Source organism: Daldinia vernicosa, assembly GCF_022497035.1.
Source record: "Daldinia vernicosa strain CBS 139.73 unplaced genomic scaffold F5Y00scaffold_33, whole genome shotgun sequence".
NCBI lineage: Eukaryota > Fungi > Ascomycota > Sordariomycetes > Xylariales > Hypoxylaceae > Daldinia > Daldinia vernicosa.
This window is the reverse complement of record NW_025953949.1, coordinates 21,394-47,841: the sequence shown is the minus strand read 5'-3', so window position 1 is coordinate 47,841 and position 26,448 is coordinate 21,394. Positions and strand designations below refer to the sequence as shown.

General features: G+C 45.8%; 9 protein-coding genes across 9 annotated transcripts; 6 read left to right on the top strand and 3 right to left on the bottom strand.

The window, feature by feature from the left end:
- Window positions 1-7,443: 7,443 nt before the first annotated feature.
- F5Y00DRAFT_263412 (uncharacterized protein) lies at window positions 7,444-8,431 on the top strand (the record flags this gene model as incomplete). The annotated part of the gene is made up of 2 exons (XM_048011509.1): window positions 7,444-7,630; window positions 7,686-8,431. 2 exons carry the CDS (start codon window positions 7,444-7,446, stop codon window positions 8,429-8,431), a joined length of 933 nt encoding a protein of 310 aa, XP_047863430.1.
- A 1,800-nt stretch (window positions 8,432-10,231) lies between these two features.
- F5Y00DRAFT_115194 (p21-C-terminal region-binding protein-domain-containing protein) lies at window positions 10,232-11,317 on the top strand. Its single transcript, XM_048003951.1, has 2 exons — window positions 10,232-10,414; window positions 10,501-11,317. Exons 1-2 carry the CDS (start codon window positions 10,328-10,330, stop codon window positions 11,269-11,271), a joined length of 858 nt encoding a protein of 285 aa, XP_047863429.1. The 5' UTR covers window positions 10,232-10,327; the 3' UTR covers window positions 11,272-11,317.
- Window positions 11,318-11,363: 46 nt separating this feature from the next.
- On the bottom strand, window positions 11,364-12,221 carry F5Y00DRAFT_253888 (chorismate mutase; the record flags this gene model as incomplete). Its single annotated transcript, XM_048010109.1, has 2 exons — window positions 11,364-12,084; window positions 12,151-12,221. The coding sequence occupies 2 exons, from the start codon at window positions 12,219-12,221 to the stop codon at window positions 11,364-11,366; spliced, it is 792 nt and encodes a 263-aa protein (XP_047863428.1).
- A 793-nt stretch (window positions 12,222-13,014) lies between these two features.
- Window positions 13,015-15,610, top strand: F5Y00DRAFT_115178 (mitochondrial division protein 1). Its single transcript, XM_048003950.1, has 4 exons — window positions 13,015-13,351; window positions 13,410-14,010; window positions 14,063-15,084; window positions 15,150-15,610. Exons 1-4 carry the CDS (start codon window positions 13,283-13,285, stop codon window positions 15,423-15,425), a joined length of 1,968 nt encoding a protein of 655 aa, XP_047863427.1. The 5' UTR covers window positions 13,015-13,282; the 3' UTR covers window positions 15,426-15,610.
- Window positions 15,611-17,889: 2,279 nt separating this feature from the next.
- On the top strand, window positions 17,890-19,185 carry F5Y00DRAFT_271048 (norsolorinic acid reductase; the record flags this gene model as incomplete). The annotated part of the gene is made up of 3 exons (XM_048012723.1): window positions 17,890-18,181; window positions 18,284-18,423; window positions 18,484-19,185. 3 exons carry the CDS (start codon window positions 17,890-17,892, stop codon window positions 19,183-19,185), a joined length of 1,134 nt encoding a protein of 377 aa, XP_047863426.1.
- Window positions 19,186-20,553: 1,368 nt separating this feature from the next.
- F5Y00DRAFT_271047 (uncharacterized protein) lies at window positions 20,554-22,142 on the top strand (the record flags this gene model as incomplete). The annotated part of the gene is made up of 2 exons (XM_048012722.1): window positions 20,554-20,858; window positions 20,966-22,142. 2 exons carry the CDS (start codon window positions 20,554-20,556, stop codon window positions 22,140-22,142), a joined length of 1,482 nt encoding a protein of 493 aa, XP_047863425.1.
- Window positions 22,143-22,448: 306 nt separating this feature from the next.
- Window positions 22,449-24,349, bottom strand: F5Y00DRAFT_115112 (mitotic checkpoint protein BUB3). Its single transcript, XM_048003948.1, has 3 exons — window positions 23,862-24,349; window positions 23,422-23,760; window positions 22,449-23,362 (listed from the first exon to the last, which is right to left on the bottom strand). Exons 1-3 carry the CDS (start codon window positions 23,872-23,874, stop codon window positions 22,638-22,640), a joined length of 1,077 nt encoding a protein of 358 aa, XP_047863424.1. The 5' UTR covers window positions 23,875-24,349; the 3' UTR covers window positions 22,449-22,637.
- F5Y00DRAFT_115119 (uncharacterized protein) lies at window positions 23,942-26,181 on the top strand. Its single transcript, XM_048003949.1, has 5 exons — window positions 23,942-24,319; window positions 24,388-24,713; window positions 24,769-25,495; window positions 25,568-25,770; window positions 25,865-26,181. Exons 1-3 carry the CDS (start codon window positions 24,256-24,258, stop codon window positions 25,432-25,434), a joined length of 1,056 nt encoding a protein of 351 aa, XP_047863422.1. The 5' UTR covers window positions 23,942-24,255; the 3' UTR covers window positions 25,435-25,495; window positions 25,568-25,770; window positions 25,865-26,181.
- Window positions 25,474-26,067, bottom strand: F5Y00DRAFT_263404 (Rpp14 family protein; the record flags this gene model as incomplete). Its single annotated transcript, XM_048011508.1, has 3 exons — window positions 25,474-25,483; window positions 25,546-25,798; window positions 25,857-26,067. The coding sequence occupies 3 exons, from the start codon at window positions 26,065-26,067 to the stop codon at window positions 25,474-25,476; spliced, it is 474 nt and encodes a 157-aa protein (XP_047863423.1).
- Window positions 26,182-26,448: the final 267 nt, after the last annotated feature.

Here is a 26,448-nt window from a genome sequence, read left to right as displayed (position 1 = left end):
AGAAGGATCGATAGGAGGGACCATATGTGACACTGCACAACGGAATATATCCAACTATATAGCAGTAGTAGCACATGGTCATGCAGGTTGCAAGCCATAGGGGCAAGCCAGCCACTCGTAACACCAAACACCAAGAACCAAGACTTGCCCAGATCATGATACCTAGCTTATCAGCGACAAGATTCCTACATAGTCTTCTTTTTTACCAATCCCAGCTTCCTAGACGAGGTTATCCGCGAACCCCCCAACAATGGAGATACGACTTAGGCTCTATTCATACAATACTCGGACCAGTCCATGCCAACGGTAATCCGCCAAGTGCCTTGGCAGCTGGGTAGATACAAAAACAGGTGGCTCCTCCGCTTGACCCTGGGCGCCACCAAGCCCAGACCAACCACTCATGAAGCCGGAGATCTAGTGTAGTTGTACATGTCCACCTCCATATCAAAGATCATCGACCTAGATTATAGATAATACTGCGCTCGCAAGATCTATACCAACTGCGTCCAGGATGACATAATAGATCCCATCTACCGGATTTCGGATTATCAATGGAATCCAATTACATAGCTAGGAAAATCAGTTATTCCAGTAGGATTGCCTCGGTTAGCATTGTATTCGGCCGGTTTAGGCAGGTGGTTGACGATAACGCCAACCAACCAATGGCGCAATCTACAAATCACGCCCACGATATCGTTGTGTGCGACATAGCATTGTAGCAACGCAGAGATAACGATGGCAAGGGAGTATACCAGAAGCAAGCCTTCCCCAGCTTTTGTTACGCAAAGATCCACGGGCTTGGGACAAAAACGTGTTGGTTTCTTATTTTTGCTCATCCTTCGGGCACCAAGCCGAGTTAGCTCACCTCATAAGATGCCAGGTTCGTATATCTAAGATGTTCTAGCCACTTATCTCATGATCAAACATTTTCATCGTCCCGAACTGCCAAGCCAACGGGCCTTTTATCTCAGCGCCACCCTGTGGGAGGGAGGATTAGGTTGTACAAACAACATTTCTTTTGCAGCGCCCAGGACGCTTATGAAACTTGCCCTTTACTTGGCAGCCGTATCTTGACGAACCCACGAGTTTGGTAAAACACGGCCAGTCATGGTGATCACAATCTAGGACATACTTGCTGGGAAGACTAACGATGAAGATGGCCTAGTTAGTGTTGCTTTGTTGGTTGCAATACCTATGGGTTATCTGATAGTGTGACTTTGGAACGTGGACGGGACGATATCCAAGCCATCTACAAACTCAAAAAGCTTAAGCCTCCCAAATCCGTGCCTAATGTCAGGGAATATGCCGACTCTCTACGGATTCTGCCTCTATAAAACACTGTCATCGCACGAGGTCGACATTACATTACCAAAATTGCGGGATATGTTTATCGAGACGACGAGGCCTGATGGCTTTAGGAACAAGTATGCACCAGATAATTCCATGGCGTGCTTATCTAGGGGGGTTATTGCTCGTAACAAATCATTGAAAAAAAAAAAAAAAAGGAAAATCGTTCTCCTGGTGAGCCCACCATGAAGACATCATTCATTTGCTATATGTCGTAAGTGAAGGCACCTCCTCCACTAGGCTCGCGATCCAGATACCAAGAATTTCCAATACTACCTACCTAACCAAAATTTTTCGTATATATATATGTTCTCCATTCCAGTCGAAAGAGGAATCAGACTAGCTGAAAGAAAGAACGGTCAGCTGATAATGAGTGCCGAGAGTTGTTGTTTGTATGCACCCCAAAGCTTACTAGCGGGTGTCCATCTCAAGGTCCACGATTCCTTCAAACAGCTACTCTAGCGAATTATTATGCCGTGAACTTTAAATCCTTCATCCGGACCCCAACTTATTCCGTATCATGCTCCGGGTAGCCTCTACTTTTCGGTATATCCCCCCACGGTCCCTGATGGATAAGGGATATTTTAGGTTCGTCGGGCACCTACGGTAGTTCGGCGGCTCTCCGTTCAAAGATTAACACTATCCACACGGGTAGATCTTGCGGGATGGGGAATGGACATACGCTAGTTCTTCACCAACATTTAGACGTGTCGTATGATGGCTCCCGCTGTCCGTGCGTGGAAGGATATAGTGTCTGTTAAACGTGAACAAGCGCCAGGCAAATTGCTATCCCTAGAAAGCATCATTGACCTACCTAGGGCGCCTCTAGTGTCAATGTCAAAGTTTGGTACCTATCCCTTGATTGTGCGCCACGTTGGTGCTATCGTATTACGCACCTAGGTGTACGTACTTTCCCACATTACGCGAAACCGAGAGCCTAAGAGATAAATCCAATGCGATGAAAGTTCATGAGAGGCCATGAGGGTAAGGCTTGAGAGTGCTGAGCTCTACCTAAAGTAAAACTACGGAACTACCCCGAAGCACAGACTCGTAGAAGCTAAATAAAGAAGATATCTCAGAATTGGTACCTTGAATGTTGAAGGGGTTTGAGCCCCAACCGCCATTGAGGTAACGTTAGTCTCGATGCTATCGTAGTTTGAAATATCTAGGCTCGTAACTTCATGTACGGAAATTCCCCAAGGTTAGATGGGAACCTTTATAGGGGAATGTATGTATCCCATGTATTGCTCTTTGTATTTAACCAGTCCAGCTAAGCACCGATGGCATAAGTTTTTTAACATGTGAAAGCTAAGACAGTCGTGTATAGAGCTTGAAGGTCAACATAGGATATTTACCTCAGTAACTACTCACCCTAGGAGGTACCTTTAACTCGCAAAGCAAGTTCGCCCTATAAGTCAAAAAGGGATTTGTCATCGTAATTTCAGATATAACTTCATCAACTAAGTTTAAGCAGCTTATATGTAATCGTTGCAATGTATAACTATACTCAAAGCTTGTCAAGATCTGTTAAGATGTCAGAGTATAAGTGGGTTAAGGGTAGTTACAAGGGGTATACAGCGTTAAGGCTTTGTACCTAATAAAATATATAAAGCAAAGGATCTTGTCAATGTGTATAGTCAGTAGCCTCTACAATAGATACCTATATTCAGAGCTCCTTAAGGAACAGCCAAGTTATTTACATACGTCCTAGGTTTACGTCGTGATATCTAGTTCCCGAAATCTACCATCATCGAATGAATATGTGAATACCAAACTACGCTAACGGCTTAAAAAGGGCCAATATTCACGTCTAAAATATGACGAATATAATAAATAAATGATTTCCAATAGTCTTGTTGGACTAGTCGGATTAGATGATAACCCGTGCCGTACGAGTATATAGATGCGGCTCTCTTCGAGCCGCATCTATCTCGAACCTACTTAAAAAGACAGACATCATTATACAAGAGATCATTCGTATCATTGCTGCCTCGACCCCCTAATCCGTACGTACGTATTATATGGACTAGACCTTGTCTATCGACAAGTCTGTTCATACGGTGTTCTGTCGTTGATCGGAGCGCTGGTGCGAAAGCCTTAATAGAGCTAACTGTTTTACCATAAAATAAAGTAGATATTTCTCTTTGATGTAGCCCTTTATTTTCTACCTGGAGTTAAGATATTAAAAAGTCGTAGTAACGTTCAATTACGCCAATATAATATCTCAAGGGCCAAGGATAACCAACTTTATCATAAATGGTGGGGTAAAGAAAGCAACGGCTATGCATACCAACCGAGGTACTCATACGAGAACTTGCTAGATATACACTTGAGAAGTTCTCATGAATAAAACTTGGAAGATAAAATGGAGATAACCGCCTTATAGAAGTCCTCGCCGTGCCATGCTAGCTATAAGTGCTCGTGATATAGCAAAATATCCGGTTTATTACCATAAGTAGATGCATTTTATTCGTATTGCTTCACACCATCATGGTGTTGGGCACGTGACCATACAAGACAAAACTTGGCCCGTGGTCTTCGTAATGGGAACGGTTACGAATTCTAGCTTGAAACACCCCACGCAATCTGATTCTTGTTCCTTGAATTTCTTCTGCTTTTTTTACGGACAGTGCTCGAAAGAGGCTGAAGAGGCTGAAGGAACTATGCCTGCCAAGCCTCCCCCTGATTGGCTTGGGACGACGACTATACATGTATAAGTCCTGGATACTACATTAGAACTGCCACTAAATTTTAGGTAAAACGCTTGCCCAAGAGCAGAGTAGATGCTATGATAGAAAGGCCGCAGTTATGCCTGCAGTTGTTAATCGTTAGTAGCGTAGTATAGTAAGAAAATACCATCTGGTCCATCACGGAAAGCATTCGGATCGGCCGTTATGCAAGACAAGTACCACAATATCGGAATGTGGGGTTTTACGAGGCCAGAACCAAAATCTTGCTGTGCCTGACGATCATTGATCGCTGATCCTCTTCGCTTGTTTATCGAACGCCGTACGGAAGGAATAGACATCGTCTGACAAGAATTTATTTCCTTTTTCCTTTCAAAATTCGGAGGGAACACGAGATTGCATTGTGACCAGAAGCTGTAGGTAATAAATATCCGTTTGATGCTTTATGTAGATCTCGTACTTCGTATACGCGGACTGCTGCAGGGAAGATTCGAGAGGTAAGTTTTCTTTTATTAACGGAGAACATTCGATTCGGCTTCGGCCCTTCGCGAGCGGCGAAGGGGTTTGAAGAGATTTCACAGTTGCAGTCGTCATTGCTTTTAAACCTCAGATTCTTGCAGATGGATCCCGGGTTCGGAACCTTACGGCGGTCGGCGGATAGGTACCCCTATGTATGGTATGTATGGTACATATACATGTCTCTTGGAAGCTGAATGCACATAATCTTAACATACGAGGCTTGACGGAGGCGCATTGTGCCATTGACACGCTGGCCTCGTAAATAAAAGAGGGGACCTCTTCTCCAGTGCCGAGCAAACTACCTTAGGTAGACAATCGGATCTGGGCGATAAGCGTGCTGCGTCATCCGTCATCCACTTACCACCTCTGGTATTGTACCTCGTAGCGAGACCCCTAAAAATATTATGGTCATATGTAGTGTATGTATAATACGTAGGATAGAAATGAATAGGTCCACTAGTTGCTGAATAGTGAGTATAAGTTTGAATGGAAAAGGTTCAACTTTGTGGGAGAAGGTGCGATAGGATGGACCGAGAATGTTAAATCCGAGGAGTCGCCGACGATTGTATAGGTACCTACATAAAATTCGTTGTGGTGTAATCCGTACGTGAACCATACCTACCTCCTATGCATCTGCATAGCGCACATGTGCGTATTTGTCCGTGTAACATTCAATTGGTACCTGTCTACACGTCACTTTTCGGTATGCAAAGTACCTATACATCCATCCAATGTTGTACACCTAGGTAAATTTTGTGGAAGGCGGTGTAGGGGCGCTTAGTGACCGTGCTTATGCATCCCTAAGGAGGGCCGTTGCGCTGGCGTTGGCGTTGGCGCTGGTGTTTGGTATTGGTGTTGGCGTTGACTTGGTACTGAGTAGCCGATTACCTTAGGTACCTAGGTACCTAATGTAAAATCCAAACGATTCGGTTGTTTGTAAGGTGTGTGATGCATATATATAGTATAAAGAGTAAAAAAGTAGGCTATTTGGGTAGTATTAATATGTACATAGAATAAATCCAAGTTGTTACGATGTAGTAATATTCAGGGTTGATAGGTAAGGGTTGGCCGAGAGTACAAGGCTGTAAGAGGTATGCTATATCAAGTACCGAACAATAAGAGATGCCCTGCGCCACAGAACTTGGCTTGCATAGGGAAGTTGAAGTTTATATGAAATCAGGATTAAAGCAATCAGGATATTAAGGATGAGTGGTAGGAAGGAGTTGTGCTCTAGCTTACATACCTGTGTATGGCCTGTAGTGTAGGTACAATACCACCTAACTGTTAGTGTATCCCTTGTGGGGCTGAATTAACCCCCCAAATCCCCGCTCAACTTACCCAAACAGCCAAAATAATACCTACTTTGTTAACCCAAAAGGTTACGAATTTACAATATCAGCGCAAGGCTCACCGCTGGAAGTTCGGTCTTAATATGTACGCCAACGAACCCTACAAGAAAAACCTCCGACATTCTTGGCCGATGCTACCCCGTCGCCGTCATACTGTTCTCGACAGTTCTGGTGCCATATTCCCTTAGCTGTGGTGTTATACTGGCTGTGGGGGGGTTGTCTAGTGTACCTAGTGTATATAGGTGCACTAGACATTGTTTGGTACATTCGATAGACGAATATACCAATATGCCATCCCATCTTGACAGATTTAAGGGTCAGGGCCCGCTAGCCGCTAACAATTTGGGAGCTTGGGTGGCCTGATCCGAAACAGGAACGAAGCTTAGAGGTGGTGAGGTATGAGATAGGTGATCTCGACCGAATCTACCAACTTGGCTTGCCCCTGGTACGCAAATTCTGCTCTCTTTTTATGGCATTCAGCAGTATGAGATATATAGACAGACCAGTTTGATCCTTCAATAATCTGGAGCTACATAGGTCTTGAACGTGGAACGTACAATACCTACACATCAGTTACCTAGCAGCAACTTACCTGGCAGCCTAGTTGCAAAGCTGGTAGCAGAGCTATTTCGATATTCAAACGGCCCCAATACCCCATGTCAAAATGGAAAGCGGCATTGGAGATCTCCAAGTTGCAAGGACGCTTGCGTGATCTCCCCTCCGGGCCCTCCCTACGTACCCGACAACTTTGTCAAACCTCGTACTTTACCACGTACCTAAGGCAAACCGAATAATCTACCGGGCTAGAGCTGTCATCTATTGTGCGCTTCCTTATTAACTTTTCCCTGAGAAGAACCAGTTTGATTTAGCTACCGCATTTACGATTCAGCATCATGCTATTATTCGTCTCCCCGGCTTTTTGACCCCGACGTCCCGGGTCTTTTACTACAGCATCCAGTTCTCACATCGTGAATGTTGAAGGTACAATGCCATACCGGGTTTAAATCATAAGTGCAATACCAATAATGGCTATGCATGCATTAGTGTAGAGTACCTAACCTCGTACTAACATGGATGGACAGGCACCGGGTTTCCTGCAAGTGCTCGGCTTCGCTTCTGCCCCGTGCTGCCTTTGCATAATAAGCAAGCTCCATCCCCCTCGCCTCATCTGCCTACTTCTTCGAATATTTATTTATTTATTTATTCTATAAGTCTTTATATCTATCTGCATCTCCGGGAATTGATCTTACTGCTCCTTTCCTCTGAATCTGGCCGAATATCCGAAGTGCTTGTACTCGTTAGCGGTGTTGCTCGCGTATATAAGACGCCTTCTCCTCCACTATCTGATCTGGATCCCGCTGTTTGACGGTAATAGACTTAGCACGTTATCTAAATAGCTTGAGCGCGTGATTCTTCTAGTACTAGGGAGTAGATACCTGAGGTTTTGTTCGAATATGAGCAGACCTTGTTCCTTGGCGCCGTTTATTATTAGTTATCTAAGACCCTAGGTTAAATATCTTCGCCTTAAAATCATATCCAAGATGGGCCACTCTCGGTGCTTTTCTACCTACGACGACGACTTCGAGTTCGACGATGCGTATTTCAGGCAATTCTACAAGCCTTTGTCCAATCTTCCTACACCACCTCCCTCTTCCAAAAATTCATCTGCCGCGCAAAGTCCTCGTATCATTTCCGAGGATGAAGAGGACGTTAGTCCAGAATTCTTAGGTTAGTAGCGGCCCCCAATGAAAAACATACTTCAACTAATAATTCCTCTCGGCAGGTCCCGCTGCCCATCTAGCAAGAATGTTGCCTCCTGGAGCTTCGTTTATGACACCGTCTGTTTCAATAGTACAAGGTCTACTGGCACGTGCTAATCTACCGATGGATATCATTGCGTTGGCGGTCTGCATCTTGGATTCGTTAAATTCCCGATTCTCTCGAAGTTGGCGGATATCCTTCCCCTTAAACAGGCCAAACGAACTCGGGCCTAAACGCCACACCCTACCGTCCGGCGCCGTTCAGGCTGTCCATATCGATAACGTGCTCCCCGAGGTCATAATCTTGGCTGCATTGGTGATTGCAGACAAGTTTGTGGAGGATTTACAGGAATCTACCCAATACTACGGCTCTGCATGGGGCCGGAATCTCTGGACGTGTGAGCAGATCAATTTCACCGAAAGATGTATTATGGAAAACTTGGGCTACCGCATCCTTCCCCTGTGGGAAGCCAAGTTTATCAAGCAAGCAAGACACGATATCGAAATGGCCCGGCGAGAGCTAATCAATGAGGATATCGGAACGGGGGACGAGAACAAATTGGCCAAGCATGGGAAGTCGATGAGTTCGGGACATGCTGTAGTTGGCTTGGGTATACAACTGACACCTGTCGAGACCCCCAAGTCGGAATTGTCCACTCCCTTCGGTCACAATCATGATGTTGCGCCAGAAACTCGAGAGGCCTTTAGTAACCGTACGGCTTTGCCGGGGGACTATTTACAACTACCCTCGACGGCATTAACTCGATGAATCAGATGTCAAGGCGCGATTGCGACTTTGCATGCTCGGAAATATACCATCTTCGTTAATCTACATAGCATATTGGCTGCATAGGCTTGGCTGGATCTACGTTGGAAACGTGGTTAGCGTTTGATTCACCTTAGCAAATTGCGCTTCTCGATAATCTTGTTGGTTTTTTTTTTTCCCGTCCATCGGGTCGAGCCATCCGGGCCAAGGGAGTTGTGCGTCACGGAGTTTTAGGGGGGCTCGGATCTTGGGTCGGAGTACAGGTCTTGCATTGGCTTGGAAAAGTCAACATATTGGGGGACACGCGTCCTATAAAATTATACCCACTAGTAATATATTAGTCTTTGGTCCGTTCACCATGGTATTGATGGCTTCAATGTCTGGCCCGATTGCAATTGCGTCTTGCATTTCTACTCTAGTAAGAAGACTACGACTACTACTCATACGACAGAATTTTCATAATGGACCTATTTATAACCCTCCAGGCTGAACGGACCGATGTCCACCGTGAGAGCTGAGAGAGCCTTTTATTATGCCCTTTTACCCCGGGTTTCTATATAGACGTGCATGTCACATGGACGAGCAGGCTTCGGGAAATTTTCTAGCCAATGGGACAGTCACAAAGAGTCTATAATAGGCAGGAGAAAGGTGAAGAAATGGGTTCCACGTTATCCAGGGCCCAGGGGGGATCGATCCGCTGGACATATCGATATTTCACCCAACCCAATGGAGGGCTAACTGGTTGAAAATGCCACAGCTGGTTGGCCGGTTCCTTGCAGTAGTCACCAGCAAACCACGCGCGAACATTTCGAAAGCACCAATCGGGACAACGACACAATACATAGGTAGCGTATGCTGCTTTCATAGTGATCACGCAAAACTGCGAGATCGAATACGCCATGCCATGCCTGCATTTCGATCGAGCTAATCGATCCGTTGAGACTCGAGATGAAGCGACGTATATAGATGTATGACTTTTACTAATAGATAGAATTGGCTAAATACCTCACACATTGCTGATGAACCTTGGACTGCCTAAGGGGAAAGCAAAATCGAAAGTAGTGTTTAGTGACTTTTACATGTTAACTATTATAAAATACCTATCTTCTCTGCAATGTATACGAAAATGTTTAAATCTGATCCTTTACGCCGAGGCGGGCGGCACTTGTGATCCTGAATCAGCAGCAAGCTTTCTTTCCTTTTACTTTGTTGAGAGGTAGGTAGTTAGTTTATTATGATTTGTCCAAGTTTACATTGATATTGAGAATCGTAATACCTTATAACGAGCAACTATCGTAAAGACTGGTAGCATGCCTTCGATATGCAGTTGCGTACATATAATTAAGCTGATACTTTGCTTCTACTCGCATATCACGCAGAAGATAAACTTCTACAATAGTTAAGCTCAACATCTACAGAAGCTTCGGACGTCATGGTTGAGTGAAAACACTGCTTTATGCATATACGCCGTATATATAACATCGTCAAAAGATGGCAGTACGTAGTAATTTAGGCATGTCTGAGTTTGTTATGGATAGTTCCGATATGCTATATAGAGATATTTAGATTTTAGGTGTCAATGTGATGAAGGTAGGTAATATGAGAGCTTCAGTTCTTGACCTGAGCAGCTAAGTTAGGTACCTAGGTACCTAAAGTTCTTACTACCTCTTGGTGGGCCAACCTACACTAGTACCTACACTAGCAAGGATCCTTATCGAAAAGAAGCTTTTATCTTATCAGAAGCCCAAAAGAAGATTAGTGAGGGGCAGGACGGTGGCAGAATAATTTTGTATTGTACACCGCCTTCAAGCTGGTACGGATTACTCGCTATCAAATTGCGAAACTCGAGGGTCTTCGAATCTGTTGTAGCTTTCATTTACGCAATTCAGCAAGAGAAAAATGGCCAAGAAGCGAGCGAGAGAAGCCGACGGCGCTGCCGAGGCACCCGACAAGATGGTTGAAGATAGCGACAGCTCTGACGATGACGTGAGTAGAAGACTTTCTAGCACTTTATTGGTGCGGCTTGTGGTGTTTTATTTTAGAAATTGACTGACTGACAAGTTCAACTTTAGGATTTCGATATGGTAAATGTTGATTTCGAATGGTTTAACTTCGACCCCGAAATTGACTTTCACGGCACGAAATCTCTTTTGCGACAACTCTTCGACGTAGACGCCACTCTCTTCGATATCTCGGGGCTTGCCGATCTAATCCTGTCGCAACCGACAATTGGGTCGACAGTTAAGGTCGACGGCAAGGAGACGGATGCCTATGCTTTCCTCACCGCGCTCAATCTACACGAACACCGCGAAAAGAAGCAGATTGCCGATCTCACTAGGTATATCTGCGAAAAAGCCAAGACGAACGAAGCTCTAGCGGGGCTCCCAGATTTAATATCCTCTGGAAAGCATGTAGGGCTGGTGCTCTCGGAGCGATTGATCAACATGCCCTCCGAGATTTCGCCGCCCATGTACAACATGCTTATTGACGAGGTCGAGGCGGCAGTGGAGGACAAGGAGCCCTACGAATTCTCGCACTACCTCATTATTTCCAAGACATACCATGAGATCGAGTCGACACTCGACGTCGAGGAAAGGAAACGTAAGAAGGGAAAGCAAGATGCGACAATGTTTTACTTCCATCCGGAGGACGAGGTATTGCAAAAGCACGCAGTAGCTTTTGGTAGCTACGATTATACTAAGATCGATGAGGCTATCGCAGATAGCAAGCGAGCCTTCCAGGAGATGGGTGTCATGCCGCGTGGCTTCATGATATTAATCGAAGCTAGTAAATTCGCAGATGCCGCGAAGGCTATAGGGGAGTATCTAAGTCCTCCATCTTGATGTAAAAAACATAAAATAAAAAATCAACGCAATAAGACGTCACCCACCCACGACTTTTTATCTAGCCTTCTATCCCTAGCTCCGTGGTTTGCCTAGTCCAGTCGCTGCATTAGATATTCTACCTCGACCTCTTTCGTTAATGGGATGACAAAGTCCCTGTACATGGAAACCACTGCTTCAACGTTGATCTTGCGATCATCCTCCGAGCCGTTCGTAGATGGATCTGTGCCGTAGGTGCGCGCCTTCAGTCCCAATCGCGCCAGAACTTGTTTCTCGACCGCTGCATTTGTGATAGACTCGCCGATACCGTCACGGTCACCCGCCTTGATCAGTCGAGTGTATGTCTCAGGATCCGACTGGAACTTCGATTCTGCTACGAACATACCGAAGTGTATTCTTCGCGAGAGGGCCTGGAGACAAGCAATGTCGCACGTAGCAGAGGAGCCGTAGTTTTCTTCCGATTCGCCGCGATCTGGGCGCCCGAAATCCGGGCACACAGCAGGCAAGAACTGTTCAGTGTAGAACTTCTTGATCTTCTCATTAACGTTGACCGTATTCGGATGGAGAATCTTGGGGTAGTTGAGAGGTTTCAATATGGGCTTCTGCAGCGCATCGGGGAAGAAAGGGTACTCGTCGGGTGCCTCGTAGCGTCGAATCAGGGACTGTAGTTTCTCTTGCTCTTTCAAGTACCAATCCATGAAGCTGAGCTTGCTATCCTGACCAATCTCTATTGCTCCAGGGATGTAGATGGTCTTGTTGAGCGGGAACTGAACTCGCTCGATCAGGTGGAAAGTGATCGTATCCTCCAGTCGACTAATGAGTTGTTAGCAATGCGCCCATCCAACTGCGAGGGTGGAGGTAAGGAAGAGTTGCGCGCACATCAACTGAAAGCGAATGTTGGATAGATCAAGCGCCTTAGAGGCATCCTTGATGTCAATGATGGTGTCCATGGTCACTATTCTAGTTCAACGGGTAGTATTGGCTTGGGTAGTTATAACTTATAACAGTCAAAAGAAGACGGAGAAATCGTTGCGCACTCAGAAGATATAGTGAAGAGGAGATTTTTGTATTGGAGTACAAAGACCCTCCTCACTTACGAGCGGGGTGAGGCGCAAGTAGTGGGCAACGTTGCACAATCAGTTCAAGATGTAAGGAGTAGGTCATCTCAATTCACAAGGCTGCAGTTTCTTTCTTTCAAAGGTCCCGTTTGCTATGCAGTTACGGCCGATAGTCGGCCAGTATCAAATTGGATGTAGCTTCTTTTTTTTTTTTTTTTTTGTGAGCTCCTGAATGCAAGTCAGCTTACCTATGAGGTAGGTACCGCCCCTACCTACTGCCCTATAATTTACTATAATTTACAGGGTAGCTAGGAGGTAGTGTCGCACCCGGCTTTATGAGCTAAGAAAGAGCAAAGTGATGGTTGCGGTGCGCAAACCTTATTCCTTCTTAGTGTAACCCCTACCAACCCCTGTGGGGTTTAGCCCGGTACGGCGCGGGCAGGCGGGTTTGATAACGCTAAGGTAGAGATTCCAGAGACACAACCTGTAATGTACCTACCAGGCGCCCTATATGAGATATGGTACATAAGCTGGGTCGGCGAATGAGTGCAAGGCGAAAGACGCCTGATCTATCCGTAGATGCGGCGTCTGCAACAAATCTTATCCGGCGATGTGGGTCGCGCAAGCACAGCTCATGCCGAGGGCTCCTCAAGCTAAAATTTTTAGAAAGTCCACTGCGGGCAAAGGTATCCGTACATTCGTTCGTCTTCATTAGCCTTGTCAATGCCTTGATTTTAATTTGGGCCATCGAATATTTTCCGTACTCTATCTTAGATAACTGCCCTACTCCTCATGTTAGACTACCTGACTACCAAGTAGCTCTGTGAGAGATCCATTTAATACTCGTCGGAAATAAAAAACCCTCCTGTATGCTACCTTAAATGTGTGGCATTTGCACCGTGCGACCGCACACGACTTCTCCGGCTTCAGTATAAATTCCATAGACTCCGCGCATGGCCGATTCAGACCCGAACAATGCCATTCGTGATGACACCCCGCCGGGTGAAGATTCGATACTCTCGGTACACTACTGACCGCTTATCTTTGTAATGCGCACGTGAGGACTAACTTCGCACACAGTCGCGAGGACTCGAGGCCTTCACAAGAAAGGTGACGACAACGGCGAGCCATTTAGTAGGTCCCGGGTCCGATCAGGCTGGGAACCACTACCACAACGCCATGGCTCAAGTTCATAAGCAACTGAGGAAGCCCGGCATCCAACGAGGCATGTTCACCATGGCTCGGACGACGCCAACTGACTTGGTTCGCTCCAAGTTCTCTACCGCCGAAATCCAATCTCGCGCCTTAGCACACCTGCCCGACGACATGCTTAAAAATTTACCCGAAAATGAAAATGCCTATTCCTTATTTCAAGGCTTCCAAGCGACTTTTCCCGAGTTGACACACGAGGGCAAGAAGCACAGGAGAAAAGTCTCGAGAGGGAGAAAAATGCTCGAAGAGAGCCCGACAACTCCAGATAACCCAAACCACCTCCACAAGCTAAAGAAAGAAAGGTCATCGCTTATGCATGAGCTTGAGATGCTTAGTATTCGGAAGAATATGGCAAGCTGTGAAATCCGCGAGATTGACAACAAGATCGCCAATCTAGCTGGAATGAGGCGCATCATTCTCGAGAGGTTAGCAGGTTTAGAACAAGAAGAAGCACTTTTAGAACATGATAGTAGGTGATCCCCACCAACGTGCTTCTGAGCCCGTGCTGACGCAGAACATAGTTGTGGATATGGAGGGTCGGATAGAAGACGCTCAGACCCTCTTTGATGAAGCCGAGTCGATAGCTGCTGCTGTCGACACACCAAACAAATCAGACGATGATGACTTAGTAACGGATCAAGATACGGATGAATTTATGTCAAAATCTATATACGAGAAACTTCCTACTGCCCCATCTAAAAAGAAACACAAGACCATGAAGCGAAAGTCAATGCCTATATTGCACGAGCACTTCGAACCAGGTTTTATGATACGGGAAATCAAGGCTCACGCTGATAATATCACGACATTAGACTTCGATGTACCTTTTGGCACCTTGGTTACGGCTTCTATGGATGACTCGGTTAGGGTATGGGACTTGAATGCTGGACGCTGTATGGGATTACTTGAAGGCCATACCGCATCGGTACGAGCACTGCAAGTAGAAGATAATATCCTTGCTACGGGTTCTATGGACGCCACCATCCGATTATGGGACTTAAGCAAGGCACATTACGATCCGCAAGGCAGTCAGTTTGGTAGGGACGACGAAGATGACGACGGCATGGCTTTTGAGAACCCCGATGACCAACCAGTGGACCCCCCCGAGGGCAGTATGGCAGATTGTGAACTCTTTACTCTAGAATCCCATATGGATGAGATCACGACTCTTCACTTCCGCGGCAATACCCTTGTTTCTGGATCGTCGGATAAAACACTCCGCCAATGGGATCTGGTGAAAGGACGATGCGTACAAACCCTTGATGTGATGTGGGCAGCTGCTCAGGCTTCCGTTTCTATCGGCACGGGTGAGGGGACCTGGAGACAAACCGGCCGGCCACCAACGGCGTCAGCTGATTTTGTGGGTGCGTTGCAAGTCTTCGAGTCCGCTCTAGCCTGTGGTACCGCCGATGGCATGGTTAGGCTATGGGATTTGAGAAGTGGACAGGTTCACCGCAGCCTCGTCGGACACACTGGACCGGTGACATGCTTGCAGTTCGACGATGTACATCTTGTTACGGGTAGTCTAGACCGAAGCATACGGGTAAGTCCTATCTATTTAAAGAGCTGCCCCTTTAATCTACATCATACTAACGTGTCGCTTTATAGATATGGGACCTACGCACAGGCTCCATATTCGATGCCTACGCGTACGACAACCCAATTACAAGTATGATGTTCGACAGCCGGCGCATCGTAAGTGCGGCGGGCGAGGACGTTGTCAAGGTTTACGACAAGATGGAGTCGCGGCAGTGGGACTGCGGCGCGGGCATCACGGAAGCGGACGGAGGAAGGGCGCCGGCTATTGTGGAGCACGTTCGCATCAAGGACGGCTACCTAGTCGAGGGGCGTCGCGACGGGCACGTGGGTGCTTGGGCGTGCTAGTCTCTTGCACTAAGTGTGCTTCATGCATACCTACCTATGTACCTATATATGTCGATGATTTTACGAATAGCCAAGGTCACTACGTAAACCACTAAGTAGACTAGCTAAATGATGTATGTATGCTCGTGTTTTCCTGCCCACTTTTAGTAGTCTGATGTAGCGTAGTTAAAGACCCAGAACTACACCTATTATTGAGCCTTAACCCCTTTTCCTACTCCGTCCCCGTTATCTCTACGAGCTAACCAAGTTTTTAAGTACTTGTTGAGCTTAGATGGTGGACAGCCTTATTGTACGACTGCGTGTTCTTCTAGTGGGGTTTCTAGATCATCTCGCTCATAATACCTTCACAATTTGTAACACTTAAGTCTCTCGGCATAAACCAGCGTAGGAATTAATGTAGACCTTGCATTCGGGCCTTATATCAAGGCAGGTAGACATATGTAATAGTGCTTCTTATTCTAATGCGAGGGGCTTTGCGTTTGACCACAATAGGGAATGTAACCTATGTCCATATATGCAAAGTTATCACCAGTATACTTTACCCTCGGTGTCCGCGAGGAACCCGTTAGACTTTTTACCGGAGTATAAGAAGACTCCGTTAGCAAGATCAGATCAGATGGAGCCAGTGTTTGTTTCATCTGCAGCTAGAAATATGGATTGTTGATATTCACGGTGACATCTGGACCTCATATAAGTCGACCATTACTTGAATAGGGCATTACAAGTCTTGGCACGCTAAATTCGGCATTCAAAAACCAGCCAATAATAATGCATGTTACTATCCGGACTTAGAAATTGTCTACTTTAAGACGTGTTCTGCTCGGACGTTACGGACATATCAAACACCAAAATCCATCGACAGGTAAGTATCTTACATGTAGGCAGTAGTAGCATGACGCCTATACATCTCGCCCTGTCCCCATATTCATGAGGTACATGTAATATACCTTTGTATGGAGAATAAATCTACACGGAAATAAAAGGGTTGGGTTGTGAATTCGTCATTCCTTAGCAATCGGAAATCGTAGAGATACGACCTGTTGGTAATTTAGGGTAGTACAGCTAGGTATCTATATCGAACATGTGGTGGAAGAACAGGTATGCGGTATGCAGAATGTTAGGTAGGTAGGTACTGAATGAGCTAAATCATAGGTGTAACAATGAAGGTGGTAATGGCTTGCCTCGCATTAGACTGCGTATTCGTTAATACCTTAGTAGGTAGGCAGGTAGGTTAGTATACTACCGCGCCAGGGTAGGGGGCGGACATGATTTTAGGGATTATATTACCTTATAAGATTATTTTAAAAATTTAAATATTATTACTATATTCCGATATGATTACCAAAATAGTATTGCATATCGAATCATTTCGAATCTCCGTGATGATGTTAAATGAAAATAGCTTTATATTTGAAATAGTCATAGGGATTATATTAAATTTGTATGATTTTAACTTTCTAAGATGATCTCAACCTTTCGAAACGATTTCAGCCTTTTAAAATAATCTCGGGAATCATTTTGGCCCAGGTAAGTACGACCTATTCGTAAATATAACTTATTATACCTACCTCGAATTGCACCTACCTTCCCTTATTGCGACTTTATATACTGTAACAACAAGCTAGCTATTATTTCCCATAAAATCGTAGCAACGTAAGACTTAACTCAATCGTAAAGCGCGTAGACTTATAATCGTAATTACAATTATAATTGTAATTGTAATTATAATCGTATTTGTAAACCTGTAATTCAAGCCTTAATTATAACAAATAATATTCTATATTTTCAACTATTCGTAATAATAATATGGTATTATATGTAAATAAATATATACGTTTGTATGTTTTTTCTTTTTTTTTAATTCAATAAATATATCCTTATACCGACATGATTTCGAGATTTTAAAATAATCTCCAAGACTATGTCGAAGGTACGTAAATATTTTAAAAAAGTAAGTATTTTATTTCTTAAAACCCTTATATTTTATATATAATTTCGGAACTTCGTAACTTTGTCTTTTTGAATATAATATATTTTTACATAATCGTCTCCAATTCGAAAACATCACCAAATCGCATAAGGGTTTCGTTAACAAAATTACTCATTTATAGGATCGTCAAAAGCTAGTCTCCTAATTGAAATCATTTCGAATTGTCAGGACAATCCCTGAGATCATGTCCGCCCTCCACCCAGGCGCGGTAGTGTAGGTAAGCAATCAACCTCTTTTATAAAAGGGCAGCTAAGTTCCTGCTCTTTTACATGTTGAAGGTTCATGACCCTATAACATCATCTGATTAGATCTCGAGCAGGTGCAACTTGGACGTATTACCTCATCTTAAAGTTTACCTTAGCCTTTAGGTACTTACCTAAAGTATAGTCCATCAAAGGGAAGTCATCACCGTCCTCACTTCTGTTTCCCTAGACCTCCTATATATAACATTATTCTATAAAACCTTTTATCAACATGTCGGCAATGGTAATGGCACCGCCACCAAAAAGCCCTCTGGCTCGTTACCGCATCTTATCCCCAACGGCCAATGTCCGAGTTAGCCCCTTGTGTCTGGGGGCTATGAATTTCGGTGTGGCTTGGGCCGATCAGATGGGTGCTTGCGATCAAAAGACCACAGAAGAAATCCTCGACTTCTTCTACGAGCAGGGCGGCAACTTTATAGATACCGCTAACAACTACCAAGCCGAGCAATCTGAAAAGTGGATTGGAGAGTGGATGAAGAAGCGTGGTGTCCGCGATCAGATGGGTATGTTAATTGTTTTATTTCGTGTTTTGACTGATGTAATATATACCTAAACAACCATATCATATCAAAAGGGGTAGTTAAACTGATAGATGTTACTTATAGTAATCGCCACCAAGTATAGCACCAGCTACAAAACAGACTATGAAGAAATCATAATCAACACTCAGGGCAATGGGACCAAGAGCTTACACGTGTCCGTCAATGAGAGTTTGAAAAAGCTACAGACGGATTATATTGACTTGGTATTATATATCTACCTCTTATATCCATGCTGTACAAGGCCTGCTAACACCGGAATGTAGCTCTATGTTCATTGGTGGGACGGCAGCACATCAATCCCCGAGCTCATGCAGTCGCTTAACCGTCTCGTGCTAGCAGGAAAGGTCCTCTATCTTGGAATTAGCGATACACCAGCTTGGGTTGTGAGCAAAGCCAATGAGTACGCTCGCAACCACGGATTACGCCAATTTAGCGTTTATCAGGGTCGATGGTCGGCCGCCTCGCGTGACTTCGAGCGAGAAATTATCGCCATGACCAAGGCCGAGGGGATGAGCCTTGCTCCGTGGGGTGCGCTCGGCGGAGGCAAGTTCAAAACGGAAGAACAGCGCCAGAGGAAGACCATTGGACGCGCTGGTGATATTACTGAGACGGAAATGAGGGTCAGCAGGGCCCTCGAATCGGTAGCTATACGCAGGAACACCATCATTACTAGTGTGGCTCAAGCGTACGTTATGCATAAAGCGCCGTACGTCTTCCCGATCGTCGGCACAAGGACCAAGGAGCATTTAAAGGCCAACATCGAGGCTCTTACGTTGATTCTCGATGACGAAGATATCAGGGAAATCGAAAGCGCTGTTCCTTTCGAACTCGGTTTCCCCAGTTCGTTCTTGTATGGCCCCCAGCTGCCTGATCACCCGGGCAAGGTCTGGGTGCTGAATATGGGAGGTACAACTGACTACGTCAACGAGCCAAAGCCCATCACACCGAAGAAGGCAGGAGAGTAGAGTACTCGTGCATTCTCGGATGTTTGGAAGTGGCTCACCTACAGGTATTATTGAACCATGGCTACATGGCTCTTAAACTGATAGGAACATGTGAGGAATTGTTGAGATGGATCCTCTTGTTGAAACGTGATGTTCGGCATCGGAACTCAGCGTGGTTTTGGGCGATGGGTTACGGAGATGTGGAGAGTGCCTATGTTTTTACTTTTTCTTGAAGGGAGAGTAAGATTTCAACTTGCATTTTATATAGGTATCTAAGTTTGGCGTGCTTACTATACGATGAATGCAAGAAAATATATACAAATATGCTTTTATGAAGTGCAACGAAGATGTATAACTAAAGTCTAAGTCACTTTGAGTAGGAGGTTTGCAATATATAGAAAGTTCCAACGATACAATGAACTACCTGCGTGTATATATTAAAGTTGTACTTTAAAACTCGCCTCCACTTTCTCGGGGTTTGAAAATAAGGATTGGGCCATCACGGCTTGCTGTTACAGTTTCAAACACCTGGTACTCATTACCCTATTTCTGTCTTCCTTTACCTACGTAGTCTAGATCGCCTGGTGTTGACTTAGAGTCAAAGTACTAGATGGTTTTCGCAATTATAAGACTACCTATCCTCCAGGTACAACATTACAAAAAGTAATCGTCAGTGAAAGCTTACTCCAGAGATATAGAATGGCTTACTGGAAATCCGCGAACCCTCAGCGCAAAGGAAACAAAAATTCTACGCGTTAGAGTCCTTGTAGCTTTACCTTCTTCGCTTTCCGGCACCTTGGTTTTGATACAATGCTCCTGTTCAAAATTCGAAAGGAACCATTATAGGCTCATCACCCTTGTCTTCGTAAGCTATCTAAAGGTTTTTCTATATCAAGATATTCTGTGTAGAAAATGGAGGGTTGACCCCTTTTTAATCGAACATGGATTTAAGGAAGCTCGGCGCGCGGGAAGTAACTGATTATACAGATTGCCATGTCTGCTGCGATGCGAAAGCATACCTAATTATATAATAAGGCCGTCCGAATTTTCCTATCTGGAAGTTACCTAATAAAACTTTGCTCTAGGGCCTTAAGGGGGAAGTAGCGCCTACACTGTCCCTACCTCTGCAAGTTAAAGTTTATTAGGCACCTCCTAAGTGATTAAGCTATTATAATTTCTCTGTTCCTCCTTCCATGGCCCCATAGTCCACAAAATGCGTAGGAAATTCTTAAACGACACTTACATTTACTTTGTAACATATAAAAGAGCTTTCTATCTCATCTCTGCTCCAAATAATCATATGGGTAGTGTATACGAAGTCTTCTAGACCGGGTTACATCATACAAGGTCTTGCGAAACCCATATGATTGAACTAACCACATTGCTACCATGGCTCCAGAACAAGAGCCAATACGGCTTGACGAATTGCCTACGATCCCGTCGTCTATGGATCCCATATTAACTAGTTCAATGGTTTATCAACCCCTGGTTAGTCCTGTAGCGACCGCGGCCCTCCCAGAGCGTACTCGACTCCTAAATATTAACGGCGAACACCCTTCTGGACCAGATGAGGCTCTAAATTTACATAGTGACACGGCCAGGGATATACCAGCCTCTCCCATCCGCGCAAATGTGAAACGGAGAAGATCCATCGTATCTGCCCCTGGAGATATCCTGGGGCGTCGATTATCAAGGTATATTACAATGTTTTAACACCTTCTACTCAAAGCCTACCTATTTATTATAAATCATCATATGTAAAATCATACCTTTCGAGAAGATTTAACCTGTATGATAATAGGAGGAGTAGCCCGACTGCGCTGAGTCATACAGATGATTTATACCGTTCTCGCGACGATGAAGTATTAAGAGTGCCTCGCAAGGGAACTCAACCCCCAAAGCAGACAAACAGTGCAGATCATCGATCTAGAAAACGAGGAACATCTTATCCTCACGGTGCTGAGTCGCGAAAGAGACAGAAGGTAGACGGTGATGATACGCCATTCAGCAAGCCCATAATCAAAAGGACTGGGAGCGCTAAATCGCAGGGAGTGACTATACCCCAGCTGCCGCTGACTGGGCATATGGAATGCAATGATAACAGCGAGCAAGTGACATATGAGCGAAAAGGTGCATTTCGAATAAGGACGAATAAAGGAAACAATAAATTTCGCTTCCCCAAGCCTCGTGGTCAACCAGAACCACCCTGGCGGGCGGGTGATGGATTCTCAGGGGACGAAGCCAGGCCGAGCTTCTTGTTCTTCATGACCAGTACGCACAAGCAAAGAAGCCCCGAATTACTTCCGGGTATGGGTAAGCTCCAACTAGAAAGTGAGGTTACCAATAAAGGCCATGTGCGTGGATCAAGGCTCAGTGGCTCGAAGTTCCAACATTCAACACCGACTCAACGTGTGATAAAAAACCGGCGTGGCATAGCAAAAGACGTCTGGCCTACCAAGGAAAACTTTGTAGAGGAATTGGGACCGCGACACCGGAGATCCACTACTCTGGAAACCCAGGGAGCTATCTCTTCCAACATGCTGACCCAGCCTACTTTTTTAACTCCTCAAAACCAAGGCATATTCTCGTATAAGCCTTCGACGCTACGGAAAAGAAAACGTTCGGATTTCGAGAATTTTGGACGTTTGAAGGAAAGAAGCGAGCCGCATTTTATTGATAACGTAGGGTATCAGAGTTCAGAGGTGCATTATATCAAGCAGTCGAAGCCGAGGAACGAAGCGTATGAGCATGAAGAAGGGTATGAAGCAGATCAAGAAGATATAACTATACCTTCAACGTATAATGAGAGTGAGATCGACGATGATGAGGTGCTTGAAGTAGATAGTTATGAAGGCACACCAAATGAGTCCCGGAGCCGAGAGTCTAGCGCTAGGGATTCTGCCATCTTTGTTCTTGGTGGCGTAGAGAACGAGACTGAACCGGTATCGCCGGAACTTGGGAACAGTAGACCGGGTTAATAGATGGGAGTCTACGTCTGGCCATGTTATACCCTATGGGTACATCGATTTTACTCGATTCGAAGGGATCTAAATGTTGAAACAACTGGCTATACCTATGGAAATGATAGGTGGATTGGCCTTATTCTAGCTTTGATATTCATACTCACCTAGTGTATAACACATCAGTTACTGTGTTGTCGAACTGAGGGATTTATGTTGGCGCATTAGCAAACGTTCTTAGAACAATTAGAAGTAATGTCACGGCGAAGTACTGTAGGTAGCCTGGCAATATCGTTTTTGAAGCGGATGCCAGCTACGCCTACAAGATAGTGATCACCCGAGGACTTGTATGACCTTAAAATAATAGAAAATTGCATTTTATAGAATTCAAAGTTCCCTTCCGCTCTTAACGCCAGCCAGCTCCGGGTCCCTAGAAAGTTCTTAGTAGATAGATGATACAGCTATACGTTGTTGCAACTCTTTCGGATTTTCGGTTAGCCTGTTATTACTTGTCTACTTTGCCTTGCCCTTAGGTAAGGCTTCGTTCTCGCCGAGCTCCCTCACAAATATCTTGGTACGACCCTCGCCGCTGTAGTCCTCCATACCCGTCTCGAAACCGGGACACACACCGACGGCGAGATACCGCCCGTCGGAGCTGAATGCAAGGGCTGCGACGCTGTCTGCAAACTTCTGGTATACTTTCATGCGGCGCTTGGCCTCAGCATCCCATAGGGCAACGGTGGCGTCACCGCCACCGCTGGCAAAAGTACTGCCGTGGACGGGGTGGAAGGCGAGTGAGTTGACGGGGTAAACGACATCGGTGCTGCTGCCGTCGGCTTGTGGTTGTGCCGTGCGGTGGCATTTGAAGGCGTACTTGCGGGCTTGCGACTCGGCGCTCGCGTCGAACCATTCTACCGCCACGCGCCCCTCGATCGACGACGTCGCGTATCCGGCATCAGAGGGCATGGCAGCTACGGCGCGCGTCAGAAATTTTAGGGACGATTCGCGCTGTTGCCATGGCTGCGGTGGTTCTCCAGATTGCGAGGCTAGCGCGCTGGAAAGGGCGGATAGGTCGTAGATGTGCACTAGTCGCGATGTCATGGCCACGATCACCTTGGATGGGCTAGCAGCCATTGCGTGCGGCTTGCCGGGGAGAGGGACAATTAAAGGAGAGAGAGAAGGGTTCGACGGGTCGTGAACGTGTAGGGTACTGTCCCAGGAGGCGGATAGGAGTAGAGCTACAACGAGTTAATCCAATGACCTCTGATTATTCCCCTTGGCGAGTAGAGGAGCTTACAGTGTTCTTTGTTATATACCACCCTCCGCACAGGCGCAGCATGCTTGCTTAAGGTAGCCTGCTCGCCGCTATCAAGGTCGATGCGCCGGACCTGCCAATCCATGCCGGCACTGAAAGCCTCGTTGCCATCTCTCCCAAAGCACACGTCCAACACCGGCGCGCGGTTCTCAAACGTTCGCAGCAGGGTGCCGTGGCTCCCGTCGTCGCCGTTCTGCAGCGTGTCGTACAGGTAGATGTTCTTGTCCCAGGAGGAAGCTAGCAAGCGCGACGGCGAATCTGGCGAAAAGGCGAGCGCCGAGATGGCGTCGTTAGGCGGTTGCGAGAGCTCGAACTGCGTTGCTGTGTTTTCGTGTTTGTTAGTTTATTTAGATGGCCGACTAAAGGAAAGGGTTTGGGAATCAACCCAATTTGCGTAGTAGGAGATAATTAGGTTAACGTACCTGGTGGTGCCATGATGCCTTGGGAACTTTTACGCGGTGATATATGGAGAATTGAAGCTCTCTGCTGAATAGGTGATGAAATAACCAATTGAGAAATCGGCAAAGTAAATATCAATACGTTAGGACTTTACAGGGGTACGAATTACCCCAGTGATAAGACATGCTTGGTTCCACTTTACCGTTATCCACTTTATCTTTACCCACTTTAATTTTCCCCGAAGCTCGTCGAAGTGGGATGGAGGATGGAGGGGCAATTGTAGCTTCCCTTTTACCAACTTCAGCCTGCATTCCGCATTCCCGTCGCCCATTTCTTCACCCTCCTACAACTCTCCTATAAAAACTCCTCAGCTTCCTCAGCTTTGTAATACTACGCTTTTGCACAAAAAAGCACAATATGCCCTTCGGACAACTTGTCTTAGGGAGTCCAGGCTCGGGAAAGAGCACTTATTGCGATGGCAGTAAGCTACCCCAACTAGCTCTTCTATGATTTCCTTGTTCAGCACTCAGTTTCTCTAACTGTTCGCAGTGCACCAGTACATGAGCGCGATAGGGCGCGAATGTTCTGTGGTGAACTTAGATCCTGCCAACGACCACACGAACTATCCTTGTGCCTTAGACATTCGCGATTTCATTACCCTCGAAGAGATCATGAAAGATGACCAGCTTGGACCAAACGGCGGTATACTATACGCGTTTGAAGAGCTTGAGAACAACATGGAATGGCTTGAGAATGGACTAAAGGAGTTGGGAGAGTCGTATATTCTTTTTGACTGTCCCGGCCAGGTTGAGCTATATACGCATCATAACTCGCTCCGGAATATCTTCTTTAAGCTCCAAAAGTTGGGCTACCGGGTACGCACTTGCAGTAACCATGTTTTCTCAGATCCAAGAGACTAACAGACCGTAGCTTGTCGCCGTCCATCTTTCCGATAGCTTCTGTCTTACTCAGCCTTCCCTTTACATATCCAACCTACTACTAACCCTTCGCGCCATGCTTCAGATGGACCTTCCTCACATAAACGTTCTTACCAAGATCGATAAAGTCTCGTCCTACGACCCGCTGCCCTTTAACCTCGATTACTACACTGAAGTACAAGACCTCTCGTACCTTATGACGGTCCTTGAAGAGGAATCACCTGCAATGCGCAGTGATAAGTTCCGTAGACTAAACGAAGCTGTCGCCAACCTAGTGGAGAGCTTTGCTCTGGTTCGTTTCGAAGTTCTTGCTGTTGAAAATAAGAAGAGCATGACGCATCTTTTGCGGGTTATCGATAGAGCGAGTGGTTATGTTTTCGGCGGCGCGGAGGGCGCGAATGACTCCATCTGGCAGGTTGCAATGCGCAACGAAGGGTCGATGATGGAAGTCCAGGACATCCAAGAGAGATGGATTGACGCGAAAGATGCATATGATGCAGCGGAGGATAAGGAATGGGAAGAGCAGCGCAGAAGAATGGAGGGCGATACGGGAACTACCACACCAGACCTGATCCCCGATGACGACGATGACGAATTCGACGGAATGCCGCCACCAACAGGTGATAGCGGGATTAAGGTAGTTCGCAAAAAGCAGTGATTCCCTCAACCGTCACTTAATTCCCCCATCTCTACGTCGCTACCATCGTCTCCAACGTCTAGTAAGTCTGTCATGGCAATTTCACGTTGCGGTAGTTCGAATTCCCCGAACATATTACTAAAGGTATCCCTAGCCTTTTCTTTGTGGTCGTTCTCCGCCGCAAAAATGAGATTTCGAGCGCGGCGGATAGCTTCTTCCTCCGCTTTACGCATAGTACCACTTACGTGGACAACACGGAAGATGCATGGCTTCCCATTCTTAACCGGAACACTGCTCATGAAGGTGAGAGCGGCCCAGACGAGGCGATATGATGATCGCGAAATACGCAAAATAAAGGTAGAAGTGGCGTGAGAGAAGTATTTAACTAGTAACGCCAACGTGAGCTGTGTATAAGTCGCGACGATTTCACACGGCTGACTCACCTCCTAAGTTTCCGCCTTCGACAAGTCCCGAACCGTAGTCCCCAAACAAACTGGCAACCTCGGCGCGTATGCCCCTGAGGAGACCTGCGGGGTTGAGTTGGTCGGTCGTAGGCTGGTTGATAACTACAACATCAGGGAGATCCGAGCGACTACCAAGTTCATTCGGGTAGAGGATCTTCACTAGGAGGTAACGCTCCTTGATTCGGACCATTTTTTCTTAAGAAGCCATCCACTTTCGGGACTCTCGGAATTACCTGGTGTTAAAGGAGCACAAGTACAGTCAGGATACGCTCTAACACGTGATAATCGCGTGCGCGGAAAAGATAAGTGAAGATTCGGGTCGAGAAGTTACGAAATAGGTACGGAAAATTTCCGTTGTTGGGAGAAGCTTTATCTTATCAGAGCTATGTGGGGAACAACGGGGAACACTTTACGGTGGAGATTGTGTGACATAATCCATGAAATACCTAGGTCCACAACGCGTGCTAAGGTATTGATGTATTACCTGTAGAAGTCACACTCATATGAGGTAGTTACCAATTATGTATAGGTATGTTAAGGTCTCAGGAAGCAGCTTATAGATATCTGTAAT

Coding starts and splice junctions, on each gene's coding strand:
- F5Y00DRAFT_115194 (XM_048003951.1), top strand. CDS start 10,328: ATGGCCAAGAAGCGAGCGAGAGAAGCCGACGGCGCTGCCGAGGCACCC. Junction 10,415..10,500: donor GCGACAGCTCTGACGATGAC/GTGAGTAGAAGA, acceptor GTTCAACTTTAG/GATTTCGATATGGTAAATGT.
- F5Y00DRAFT_115178 (XM_048003950.1), top strand. CDS start 13,283: ATGGCCGATTCAGACCCGAACAATGCCATTCGTGATGACACCCCGCCG. Junction 13,352..13,409: donor GTGAAGATTCGATACTCTCG/GTACACTACTGA, acceptor CTTCGCACACAG/TCGCGAGGACTCGAGGCCTT. Junction 14,011..14,062: donor AGCACTTTTAGAACATGATA/GTAGGTGATCCC, acceptor CGCAGAACATAG/TTGTGGATATGGAGGGTCGG.
- F5Y00DRAFT_115112 (XM_048003948.1), bottom strand. Junction 23,363..23,421: donor GGTATATAACAAAGAACACT/GTAAGCTCCTCT, acceptor AACTCGTTGTAG/CTCTACTCCTATCCGCCTCC.
- F5Y00DRAFT_115119 (XM_048003949.1), top strand. CDS start 24,256: ATGCCCTTCGGACAACTTGTCTTAGGGAGTCCAGGCTCGGGAAAGAGC. Junction 24,320..24,387: donor GAGCACTTATTGCGATGGCA/GTAAGCTACCCC, acceptor AACTGTTCGCAG/TGCACCAGTACATGAGCGCG. Junction 24,714..24,768: donor TCCAAAAGTTGGGCTACCGG/GTACGCACTTGC, acceptor AACAGACCGTAG/CTTGTCGCCGTCCATCTTTC.